Below are 13,172 nucleotides of genomic sequence, written 5' to 3' on the forward strand. Positions count from 1 at the left end.
CTGAAAAATAATTAGCATAATCATACCAAAGGTTTAATGTACACTTAAACAAGGCTTGAGTTTTACCAAATCTCTTGTTATGATACTACCATAGCCTTAATTTTCTGTACCCTCTTCTCCATCATTAATATTCTATGAACTTCAAAACTAAATTCAAAAAAATGCTCTTTTGGTCAGCTTTTCGTTCAGGGTACATATTCTAAAAGCTTTGAGAGACATGACTATGTTTTAGTTGTGATTTTACAATGAATACTTGATATATAATTGGGAATAAACCTTTTCAGGGGAAAAAAGAGGCCCAAACTTTGACTGCAATAGACTGAACAGGCTGTCATTGTAGACTGACAAACTAAAAGAAAAGGAGTACTTGTGGTACCTTAGAGACTAACAAATTTATTAGAGCATAAGCTTTTGTGAGCTACAGCTCACTTCATCGGATGCATTTGGTGGAAAAAACAGAGGGGAGATTGATATACACACACAGAACATGATGTTCTCTGTGTGTGTATATCAATCTCCCCTCTGTTTTTTCCACCAAATGCATCCGATGAAGTGAGCTGTAGCTCACGAAAGCTTATGCTCTAATACATTTGTTAGTCTCTAAGGTGCCACAAGTACTCCTTTTCTTTTTGCGAATACAGACTAACATGGCTGCTACTCTGAAGCCTGACAAACTAAGTGACTCTTTAAAATGTATGCAATATTTCCCAAATTTTAACATGTATTTATTTTTAATTTCTGATTTAATATTCCATATCTACAGAATGATCTGATTGGTCAGAGTTTGTTTGACTACCTTCATCCTAAGGATATTGCAAAAGTTAAAGAGCAGCTCTCTTCTTCTGATACTGCACCAAGAGAAAGGCTCATAGATGCAAAAAGTGAGTATTTTTTTCCTTCAAATGTTAGTGTATCTTAAACTTTATATATTTTTATCATCGCCTTTGTTTTAATACCATCAATTAAATGCTGGTTAATACTGTTCACTTCCATAGGAACTTCCAATTAAAGATCTCAAAGTAATAATATTTACAAATACTAATGAATTAATTCGTACAAATGGATTAATGAATATTTTCCCCATTTTACAAATGGAGAGACGGAATTACAGAGAGGTCAAGTGACTTGCACAGGGTCATACAAGAAGTCTTTTTTAGTAGAGCCAGGAATAGAATCTATATCTCCAGACTTCCTTTCCTGTTGTTTTAACCACAAGACCATTCTTCTGCAAGCATTGCAACAAAATAGTAAATGACTGCCTAGGAAGGAGTACTGCAGAAAGGGATCTCATAGTGGATCACAAGCTAAATATGAGTCAACAGTGTAAAAAAAGCAACCATCATTCTGGGATGTTTTAGCAGGAGTGTTGTAAGCAAGACACAAGAAATAATTCTTCTGCTCTACTTCATGCTGATTAGGCCTCAGCTGGAGTATTGTGTACAGTTCTGGGCACAACATTTCAGGAAAGATGTGAACAAATTGGAGAAAATCCAGAGAAGAGCAACAAAAATAATTAAAGGTCTAGAAAACATGACGTATGAGGGAAGATTGAAAAAATTGGGTTTATTTTGTCTGGAGAAGAGAAGACTTAGAAGGGACATGATAACAGTTTTCAAGTACATAAAAGGTCGTTACAAGGAGGAAGGAGAAAAATTGTTCTCCTTAACCTCTGAGGATAGGACAAGGTGAATGGGTTTAAATTGCAGCAAGGGTGATTTAGATTGGACATTAGGAAAAACTTCCTAACTGTCAGGATGGTTAAGCATTGGAATAAATTGCCTAGAGAGGTTGTGGAATCTCCGTTGTTGGAGATTTCTAAGAGCAGATTAGGCAAACACCTGTCAGGGATGGTCTAGATAGTACTTAGTCCTGCCACGAGTGCAGGGGACTGGACTAGATGACCGCTCGAGGTCTCTTCCAGTCCTACAATTCTATGATGTAGGTCATTATTAATCTTTGTGACAGACCTCTCAAAGGGTTTGGAAACTGTTAGCATTAATATTCATGAAAACCGATCTTGCAGTCACTATGATCTTGATGATATTCAGACTTAGATTTTCCTTTTCTTAATCTACTCACATTATCTATTAGGTACAGGACTAGTTTGTGGTCTAAATGCTAGCTTAAAATGTAGCATCCAGTAACTTCCCAGAAAAGGGGAGAAATGCATATTCAAGGAAACGTGTTCATTGCCATTAAGGCCTTGTCTTTGCTAAGAAAAACGATGTGTTCTTACCTCATGTTGGTAAGCTTCAGTTAACTAACATGAGGTAAAATCCTAAGAAGACCAAGCAGTCTGTAGTTATCACGTGAGTTAGCAGATTGAGTTGAACACTATGGTAGAAACTAGAGTTCACTTGAATCTGCCAAGCTCACGTGAAAACTACAAACTACATTGTCTTTCCTAGGATTTTACCTCATGTTAGTTAACTGGAAGTAAGAACACACCCTTTGTTCTACTAAAGATGCACCCCGTGTGTGAGGCTGGGTGATGTAATTAAACAATGTGGATGACTTGTTTGTTCCTTGTTGACTGGGAAGCCCTTTTTTGAGGGGGAATGTATTCTGCAGTAATCCTGAAACAACTCTGTGGCAGGGAGTAAGGGCTGTTTCAAAGTTTCTGTATCTTTTTGAAATGACTTGTGACCTTTGGAGTGACTTGTTTCTTGGGAAGAGTAAGAAACTGACAATATAAGTAATATTTATCCAACTTAGATAGTACAGTCAGATAATACATGATTTTTATACAGTTAAAGGTACCTGAATTTGTTTCTAGCTAGTGAACTTTGTGTTTGCTTTATATAGCAATATGGCCAGTGAGTTAGGAAGCTACTACTAACCGTGACTGTCCTCTTTTGTAGATTGGAAATCCTTGTAATGGAAAAATGGCAGGAAGCTGTAGCTTCTTGCGCTTGGCAGAGTATTGTGAACTTTGACCCTAGGTCTATGGCTTTTTGGGATAAGTAGTTTAATAACCAGGTGACCATTTTGTTTTAGAATTTTGTGATCTGGATAACTTTTAAGAAAGTTGTTTTATTAAGCAAATGTTCCTTATTTAAAGTGGTGCTCTAGTCTCTTTGCAACATATGCAAGTTTATTAGTACAGTTTCTGAGGATGGGGAATTAATAGGATCCCTTGTGTGCAAATTATCTTTGTGTGTTCAGTTGTGGTGCTTTGCATACACAAAATTGCAGCTGTAAATTTAGAAGCCACTTATGAAAATTTGCCCAAATAAGTCTAGGTTCCTCACAAGCACATGTATAAATAACTTCTGTGGTTACAGGATCAAGGCCAATATTTTTGTGAGGCAGAAAGATACTCACATGCTTAAATGTTTGCAGGAACATGCTGATCCATTGAAAATATCCTATATCTTGAGTATTTTACTTCTGAGAGAGAGAGAGCGATCATGATCTTTTGGACCACTTAATATTCTATAATTTTGAAATCATTTAAAAGTATCTGATACTATGTACATCATAAACCACTTTAATACCCCATTTATATATAAAACATGCAAGTTATGACAAAATATAAGCTCATAATTTGCTTTTTTTGTGAAGTGTCAAGTGTCCTGGGGTAGCCACTAACAGTAACCTGGGATTAACAGTATGCACTGGAAAACATTTGAACACCATGTATGCTGTTAACATCTCACATTATCAGAGTCTTGGCCCATGCATTATTTTGAAGTCTGGGTGCAGGGAACTCTAAGGGCCATATTCAGCCTTGGTGTAAGCAGACGCAACTCCAGTGACATTAATAGAATTATGCCTGTCTGCACCAAACTCTCAAATAAGGAATCCCAAATGCCATACATATCTTGTAAGTTTACCAAAGGCCCTATTAATGGTTTGTAGCATCTGGGCCAACTGCAAAGTTATAGAGTTCAAAAGAATCACAAAATCTATTGCAAAGACAATGTAGGTTTTTGCAACAATTCTCTGACTTTCATATTGGGACCCGTTAATCCTAGGTTGGTGTTTCTGTACCCCATGTGGCCACTGTTGACAGTGGGCACACAAATAAATTATCCAACCTGGTTGGTTGGTTGGTTTTGTTAGTTAGTTAGTTAGTTATTTTTTTGCTGGCTGCTTGGCTGATTAACACATCTTTCAACAAATAAGAAACATACAGCAAAAAATAGCCCTTCTTTAACTTCTGAAGGAGCAAGAAATATTTGGGTCGTCTCTATGTGAATCCCAGCAACTCAGCATTGGATATAATCTGATCATTAAAAATCAACTTGAGATGCCATGAAGTTGATATGAGTTTGCTGAGCACATTACTCTCCCCTCAAAGACATTACTAAAATAACTGTAGAGTTGAGAATATAGTTTAAATTTTAGTAAAGACAATGTTTACTAAGTTTAATTTTTTGTTTCATGCAGCTGGACTTCCAGTTAAAACAGATATAACACCTGGGCCATCACGACTTTGTTCTGGAGCAAGACGTTCCTTCTTTTGTAGGATGAAATGCAACAGACCTTCAGTGAAAGTAGAAGACAAGGATTTTCCTTCCACCTGCTCAAAGAAGAAAGGTAATGTTTGTACATTTTATCAAATATAATGGGGGTTTTACAGTTCTTTTCTCTGTATTGGTGCTATATGAAACAAGAGTAACTATCAGATTAAAAACTAAACAACCTTCAGTTAATTATAAAGAATTTCTGAATAGAGCTGCTCGGTGTTTAGTGTATTCGTCACTGTTGCAACTGTGTAGAGGTTTGTTTGTTACTCTCTTGTTCTCTTTATAGCTCCCTAAAAGTAGATGTCCTAAAGTTACATTTGCTGAAAAAGAAATTTTGTTAGGAATAAGGCAAAATTCTGCTCTCTGAAGCATGCATGGCTTTAGTTGAAATTGATGGTAGTGTGTGCAATTATTTGGGGGTGTGAATTTGACAGTAAGCCCTAAGCTTCAAAGTTAATGGTTCTTAAGGGACTAGATTCACAAAGGTACTTACGTGCCTAATTGCTTCTTTGAGTGCCTAAATCCAACATTTAGGCACCACTCACATTCTCAAAATCACTGTTCAGCAGCTGCCTAACACTATAGGCATCTAAAGTCCCCATGGCACCCAAGTTTCCTTTGATAGGCATGTTCAAAGCTGCCTAAGTCTTGATGCTGCTCAACTGCTAACAGGCTGCTTAGAGCTCTCACTTATGCCTAAGCCTTGGGGGCATTGTCAAACTAAGTGTTTCCCTGGCCAGCACCCCAGTAGGGCCCAAACCAGTAGGCATGCTCAGGACTTCACACATACTGTCCTTGGATAAGGTCACGGAATGGGCCAATGGCAAAATCAGAAGTAGAACCCATATATCCTGTTACTCTGTCTCATGTACTGATCATTTTGCCTCAGTGTAAATGTGATCTCCAGCCAAATGCATCATATGAAAATATTCAGGATATCTGTCTTCAATTAATATTAGGGCTGTCAATTAATCGCAATTAACTCACGTGAATAACTCACAAAAAGAGTCGCATTGTTAAACACTAGAATACCAATTGAAATTTATTAAATATTTTAGATGTTTTTCTACATTTTCGTATATATTGTATTCTGTGTTGCAATTGAAATCAAATTGTATATTATTTTTATTACAAATATTTGCACTGTAAAAATGATAAACAAAAGAAATCATATTTTTCAATTCACCTCATACCAGTACTGTAGTGCAATCTCTTTGTCATGAAAGTGCAACTTACAAATGTAGATTTTTTTTTGTTACATAACTGCACTCTAAAACAAAACAATGTAAAACTTCAGAGCCTACAAGTCCACTCAGTCCTACTTCTTGTTCAGCCAGTTGTTAAGACAAACAAATGTGTTTACATTTACAGGAGATAATGCTGCCCTCTTCTTCTTATTTACAATGTCACCAGAAACTGAGAAAGGCATTTGCATGGCACTTTTGTAGCTGGCATTGCAAGTATTTACATGCCAGATATGCATGCTCTACAATTTTATATTGTTTTATTTTTGAACACAGGGGTTTTTTGTACATAATTCTACATTTGTAAGTTCAACTTTCATGATAAAGATATTGTACTACAGTACTTGTATTAGGTGAATTGAAAAATACTATTTTCTTTTGTTTTTTTACAGTGCAAATACTTGTAATCAAAAATAAATATAAAGTGAACACTGTACACTTTATTTTCTGTGTTGTAATTGAAATAAATATATTTGAAAATGTAGAAAACATCCAAAAATATATAAATGATATTCTATTATTGTTTAACAGTGCGATTAATTGTGATTAATTTTTTTAATCTCTTGCCAGCCCTAATTAATATATTTTTAAAGATTGTGACAATATTAAAATGGTCTCTAACAAAAGGTAACAGACAGTTTTCAATTAAAAACCTGTATACAGAAGATAAGTATATATTCAGAAGGACATTGCCATGGTATTCCCTTTTATTGAAACCTCTTTTCTGTTATGTTCTAACCTCTGGAAACTTAAAACTGAAATATTTTACTTTCAGATTAATTTTCCTCCATAGTTTATGCATCTGCACACTGATGTTTTGTCCTATATTAAGAATTATTAATGAAAAAGCTCATAGTGTGACTTCTTAAAATTACAACTTTATGTCATTGCGGGAAAATGCAAAATAGATATTGACTACAATTGTTGAACAATCGGACTGGGTTTCGATATTAGCAGTGGTATCACAATGGTAAATTTCATACTAAACATTTGACTTGTGTGGATTGATATATACCTCTTCTGAATTAGTTTATGAGTATGCAGCAACTTAGTTTTCCAAGATAGAAGGAGAATCACTGCAAGTTAGCAGACCTGCTTGAGGGCCAAATTTATCTGAAGGCAATGCTGATGATAACCTTTTCTTTTGTAGCAGACCGCAAAAGCTTTTGTACGATTCATAGCACAGGATATTTAAAAAGCTGGCCACCAACAAAAATGGGTCTAGATGAAGATAATGAGCCAGATAATGAAGGCTGTAACTTAAGCTGTCTTGTTGCAATTGGACGGTTACATCCTCATGTAGTTCCTCAACCAGTCAATGGCGAGATCCGGGTTAAACCTACAGAATATGTGTCTCGACATGCAATAGATGGGAAGTTTGTTTTTGTAGATCAGAGGTAAGAATAAGTTTATCATTTTCTTGGTAATTGGAGTAGTTGTATCATGCTACTTGCTACATAGCTTGATAAATTATTTGTTCAAGAGAGCCATTGTACCAGTATGAAAATAAAATTGTAAATCATAACTCTTCTGTTGTACTTTATAAATAGTATTAATCACAAACTACTTTAATGTAAAGATAGTTCCAATGGGATTGCATTATACATTATTTATGCCCTCATATTATACACTACTGACTCATTAACAAGTCTAACCAAAGCAAAATTATGTTGTACATTTTAAAAACAAAATAATACAAGGGCTGGGCACCTTGGTTGCCACAAAGATGAATGAATTCAAAGATGAATTCTGTTTTGCAGATGCTTGATAGAAATTTCTATATGGAATAATCTAAGGAGATATAATAATAGTTTATAAGTTAAAGCATATGCTTAAAGTTAAGGATGTGTTTTAAAGTGCTCAGCTGAATTCGTGCCCTGATAGGGAATCTCTCATAAATGACTCTGGTATAGAGTTTAAAAGATTAATAATCTGAAAGTATCAGAATCTTTGAAACAGAAACTATCTGCAGTACTTCAGCAAAAGTCACATAAACTGCTGATATCAGCAATATGGTTTGGTTTTATTCTTTCTTAGGTTTTGGTTTCAGTTATGTTCCTGTGTTTAGCTTTTGTTCACAACTTATCCTAGAGCAGAGGTTTTCAAACTGTGGGGTGTGCCGCCCTAGGGCAGCGCGGAGAAATGTTCAGGGGCGGGGTAAGCTGCGATGCCAGCCATGCGAGGCGGGGGGAGGGAGTGCCACTTCCATACCCTGACTCACCTCAGTGGTCCACCAAGCCTGTGGGTCAGTGTCAACATCCACTGCCATGGCACTGATTTCCACTCCATTCCCAGCGCTGGCTCCACCCTCAAAGACCATCAAACATGCCTTTCCCACCCTGAAAACCCAAGTGGGGAGAGGCAGATGTTTCTATTTTTGTCTGGGTTGGGGGGGCACAACCAAAAATTGTAACTCAAAGCGGGAGCTCAGCTCAAAAAGTTTGAAAGTTCCACTGTCCTGGAGCATGGGTTGTCAATCTAGGGGTGACAGACAAATCCAGGAAAAGTACTTTCTTTTTCTTTAGAGCTAGGTGAGAAGGGGGGTCTTGAAATTTTTTTCTATCCTGAAGTCATGCATGGAAAAGATTGAGAATCGCTGTCCTAGAGTGTTTGCTTTTATTTGCTTATCTTTTGGACTACAACATTGTTTTGAGAGCACTTCAAAATTTTCCCATTAGAGTCAAATATATGTTGTGGTATGTAAGTACCTTCAGTATCTCCTAAATACCATACAATTTAACTACACCATGTAAATATTTAATTTGGTCACATTTAGTTGCACTGTTTTTGATTCCTCTCCCTGTCTTATTTTCCTCCTCCTTCCCTGTGGCAACCAGTTCAGAATCTGAGGAAGAGAGAGACCCCTGCATATCCCATATCATCTTAGTTTTTTATCCTATTCCTTATTTAATGGTCAGTCCCCTGGAGAGGAACTTGCTTTTCCAATATTCAAAGATGGAAAAGATGGAAGGGATTCACTAGCATATAGAAACTCATGCAGATCTATTATAAAGATCAGTGATTCACTTTCTGTTCTTTTTCTTGATTTTTTTTTCTTTCTCATAAGCGAGTTGCTTTATTATTATGCCTGTAGCTCAACTGAAAATAGTTGGCACAGCTTCTGATTTTCCAGTGTTATCTACAGTACAGCTGCTAAAGCAGATGGCATCCAGTGACCTAACAATGTAAAACTATTCACGGACAAGTAATTTCCATACTAATGCCCAGTAATAGGACTGCAAGGAGTATGGTATTATGAATTCAGTTCCCTGTGTTGTAAGGAGTGTTTATAATGTACAGTTTCTAAAGCAATACATTAGAGGACCATCTTGGAAGTTGCTGCACACTCTGGTCCTGATCCAGAAAAGAAGTTAAGCACAAGTTGAATCAGAACAAGAGTGCTCAGCACATTTCAAGATTCAGTCCTTAATCTGTAGTCTTGTGACATTCAGGAGTCTATTACTCTGCACAGGCATAGAGCAGTTTAAAAAAATACTTCCATCATGCATTAGGGTTTTCGTACATGCATTGACTCCAAGCTTAGGATATATATAGATCCTTGTTATTGGAATGTCAAACCCAGATATCCCTAAACTTTTCTCCAAGCGCTCCAGAATCCTGCTATGTTAATTCTGAAGTTTTCTGTTGAGGAAGTAAAAATGGGTTGGCTTTGAAGAAAAAGTTCTATTGAAACGAAAGCCTTGTATAATGTCACACATTCCTATATTCCTGTCTGATTATAGTGGTAGTAAAGATGTAAAGTCAGGTTTCTCAGTGCTAAATCAGTAAAATGTATCCATCACATCTCCTCTTTACTTTTTCTGTTTTTTCATTCTCAGTCATCTTTTGCTCCTCTTTTAGGCCTTTCAGCAATGAATGGGAAACACTCCTATCTAAAGTACTGACATTGACAGAAGCAGGCTTTATGATGCAACAGAATCCTGGGTACACAACGGAAGAAAACTGATTTTAGAACTTTAAAAACGTGAATGCTCTTGTTAAAATAGTGTTTTCAGCATTGTTGTAGCTGAGCTGGACCCAGGAAATGAGAGGAACCAGGTGGGTGAGGTAATGTCTTTTATTGGACCAACTTCGGTTGGTGAAAGAGGCAAGCTTCCAAGCTACAGAGAGCAGTTCTTCAAGTCTGGACTTGAAGAAGTACGCTATGTAGCTTGAAAGCTTGTCTCCCTCACCTACAGAAGTTGGTCTAATAGAAAATATTACCTCATCCAGCTTGTATCTTTTGTTTAAATTGCATTTTGTGTCTTCAGGCTTCCTCAATACATGGTGGCCTGCTAACAGAAGGCTTTAGCCAATTCTAAACACTCCACATTACAATTTACATTCAAGGTTTGGTAATTGGAAGTGCTTCTGTATCTGTAGATGACCCGTCAGAATAAACTATTTCAGAGAAAGTTATTGGTATTGTGTGTTTTTTGGTTTTGTTTTTTTAGCTAATATATTTTAATATATTCTACAGTATTGTTTTATAACTGAGTAGGGGGCATGGATACATTTTAATACTACAGATGTACCACTTTATTGTAAAAAATTGTTGTTTGGGGTTTTTTTTGTTTGTTTGTTTTTTAGGGCAACGGCCATTCTGGCATACTTACCACAGGAACTTCTAGGCACTTCATGTTATGAATATTTTCATCAAGATGATATAGGACATCTTGCAGAATGTCACAGACAAGGTAAGATGATTTATAGTTCAGTATTAAGAATGAGGGGTTTGGTTTCAACAAGTCAAAACATATATTAGTCTTCCAGATATTTCACACAAAAATAACAACTTAAAGGAATAAGATTTTGGCAAACATTAGATTTTTCTTGCATGAAAAGGACTTTGATATGCACTGAACAGTGTAAATATCCTAAGCTAAAGTTAAATTAGTATGGAGTCTTTTAATTTGCACTTCAGGTACAGAGATTTAGAAATAGCGCTGTTCTCTGCACAAAAAAAAAAAAAGAAGCAGCCAGTGTAACTGGGAGGATCTGCATCAAATCTCTACTCTTCATGAATTCAGTGTGCAGGTCTGAAAAACTAGGGTTGTTCCTTATGTCTCCCTATTTTTAGTTTTACAGACAAGAGAAAAAATTACAACTAATTGTTACAAGTTTAAAATAAAAGATGGCTCTTTTATTACCTTGAGGAGTCGCTGGTTCAGTTTCATGAACCCTTGGACCAAAGAAGTAGAATACATCGTCTCAACAAATACAGTTGTTTCGTAAGTATTTTCTTCTAGCAGCTACCCTTGAACATCAGGAATGTAAACCTGCTTCAAGTGTAAGATCATGGGAATTACTCTAAAAATGGGTTTCAGAGTAGCAGCCGTGTTAGTCTGTATTCGCAAAAAGAAAAGGAGTACCGGTGGCACCTTAGAGACTAACAAATTTATTAGAGCATAAGCTTTCGTGAGCTACAGCTCACTTCATCGGATGCATTTGGTGGTAAAAACAGAGGAGAGATTTATATACACACACACAGAGAACATGAAACAATGGGTTTATCATACACACTGTAAGGAGAGTGATCACTTAAGATAAGCCATCACCAGCAGGGGGGGGAGGGGGAAAGGAGGAAAACCTTTCATGGTGACAAGCAAGGTAGGCTAATTCCAGCAGTTAACAAGAATATCAGAGGAACAGTGGGGGGTGGGGTGGGAGGGAGAAATACCATGGGGAAATAGTTTTACTTTGTGTAATGACTCATCCATTCCCAGTCTCTATTCAAGCCTAAGTTAATTGTATCCAGTTTGCAAATTAATTCCAATTCAGCAGTCTCTCGTTGGAGTCTGTTTTTGAAGCTTTTTTGTTGAAGTATAGCCACTCTAAGATCTGTGATCGAGTGACCAGAGAGATTGAAGTGTTCTCCAACTGGTTTTTGAATGTTATAATTCTTGACATTCTTGACACTCTAAAAATGTGTACACATCATATATTACATAAAGCATCTGAGCTTAATAATGGCTAGCCTTACAACAAAAGGAATGAAATCTGGAAATTAGCTGATCTTTTATTACAGTTTGTATAAATCTAAATAAATAAATGTACAGAGTAAGACATTGGGTCCCTAATCTTTTCATTGATTGTACACGGGTGCATTGCTTTACCCACGTGGAGATTCCATTTTCTGCTTTGGAGTTCTGTGACGATGCAGCGGTGTGCCCCTGCACAATGAATTGACTGATCATATCCTGGATCAGCTGCTCCTTCTTGTTAAGAGAAAAGCAGTTTGGGCTCAATAATGCATGCTTGATGAGCCATAAGGGTTTTTGTTTTTCTTTTAGGATTGTTTTTAATATATTATGCAGCTGTTGCTATTTAATGTGTCCTGCAGAACTCTTATTGATTTATATAGCCCTACGGTATGTGTCATTCACTATGGTTACCTCCATGGTGATGACTAAATTTGTCTTATAAGTCACAAACGTTGAAACTTCCCCCTTATTACATGTTATGTACATTTAGCACTTGCAGCTATTTTATCACTGTTTCTTCCTGTTGATTTCCTCAGCACCAGTGTACTTGACGGTGGAGATGCAGCCTTTCCGCAGCTTGCAGCTTCTCCGCACAGCATGGACAGCGTACTTCAGGCTGGAGAAGGTAACTACAGTATAGTGAGAAACTTGCACCTGCTAGACAGCAATCATTAACAGACTTTCCTTGGTTACTGAATTAACCCTGTGTGCTCCAGTTTGTTTCTGTCATCCTCCCAAGATTATTAATTGCTTGGAAGATGATAGGTGTACACTGTACTTAACATATATAAGTTTCAACAAGGTCTCTTCCCCAGTGAGGTTAAATCTAATTTAGATAGAAACAATACGAATAGTGTCTGATGAGGCAGAGTGAGAGCACACACTTATAGGGATCAGTTGTGGAAGGCTGTAAGGAGAGATTTGGAGGAGAGGAAAGATGTTTGCTACATGAGGACAGCGCCAGGTATAGGTCACTTTTTTTATTTTTGGAAAAGACACCTGGTCTCATCCTGAGCTGGGGCTATGGCCAAGGATCACTTAGTGCAACTCAGCTTAATCCTTAGCATCCCTAATCCTATCTTTAAGATCCCCCCAGTTCTAGATCGGTCCTACCACTTGTCCAGTGCCATACACGAAAGCTGCTCTAATTTATGCTTGTTGCCTGCCAACAGCCCCAAGGGGCCGTTAGGGCAGCTAGGGATCAGCCATACACAGGAGATAGCCTGGTCATTTCATTGGCCACTCCTACATGGCAGCGGGGTTGGGAGGCTTGGTGACATAAGAACTGCTACTGTGACTGTATGCCACATGAGGATCCCTCTGTTCTGGGGAAATCCTGTAGTAGCCAGTTTAGCTGGCTTTACAACGGTTTTGTTCTAAATAGAGCAGCAGAAATCTGCCCAAAGTACTGAAAAATAAGTCAAGAATAGGGGTACTGGCCACTAAGGAGAGAGGATTGACCAAGAATGTAT

At 37.2% G+C, this 13,172-nt stretch overlaps 1 protein-coding gene across 8 annotated transcripts in view; it reads left to right on the top strand.

Moving 5' to 3' along the window:
- The window catches only part of ARNTL (aryl hydrocarbon receptor nuclear translocator like), a 91,328-nt gene that overhangs the window by 59,436 nt on the left and 18,720 nt on the right, over positions 1–13,172 (top strand). For 5 of the 8 annotated variants that reach the window (XM_038404620.2, XM_043515722.1, XM_038404617.2 and 2 more), the window contains 6 exons: positions 764–881; positions 4,393–4,542; positions 6,867–7,113; positions 10,307–10,413; positions 10,797–10,947; positions 12,237–12,325. In XM_038404620.2, coding sequence (XP_038260548.1) covers positions 764–881; positions 4,393–4,542; positions 6,867–7,113; positions 10,307–10,413; positions 10,797–10,947; positions 12,237–12,325 — 862 coding nt within the window. The remainder of the gene's footprint in view (positions 1–763; positions 882–4,392; positions 4,543–6,866; positions 7,114–10,306; positions 10,414–10,796; positions 10,948–12,236; positions 12,326–13,172) is intronic. The other 3 variants (XM_043515725.1, XM_043515724.1, XM_043515723.1) reach the window with 1 other exon arrangement.

This window comes from Dermochelys coriacea, chromosome 6, assembly GCF_009764565.3.
Source record: "Dermochelys coriacea isolate rDerCor1 chromosome 6, rDerCor1.pri.v4, whole genome shotgun sequence".
Classification (NCBI taxonomy): domain Eukaryota; kingdom Metazoa; phylum Chordata; order Testudines; family Dermochelyidae; genus Dermochelys; species Dermochelys coriacea.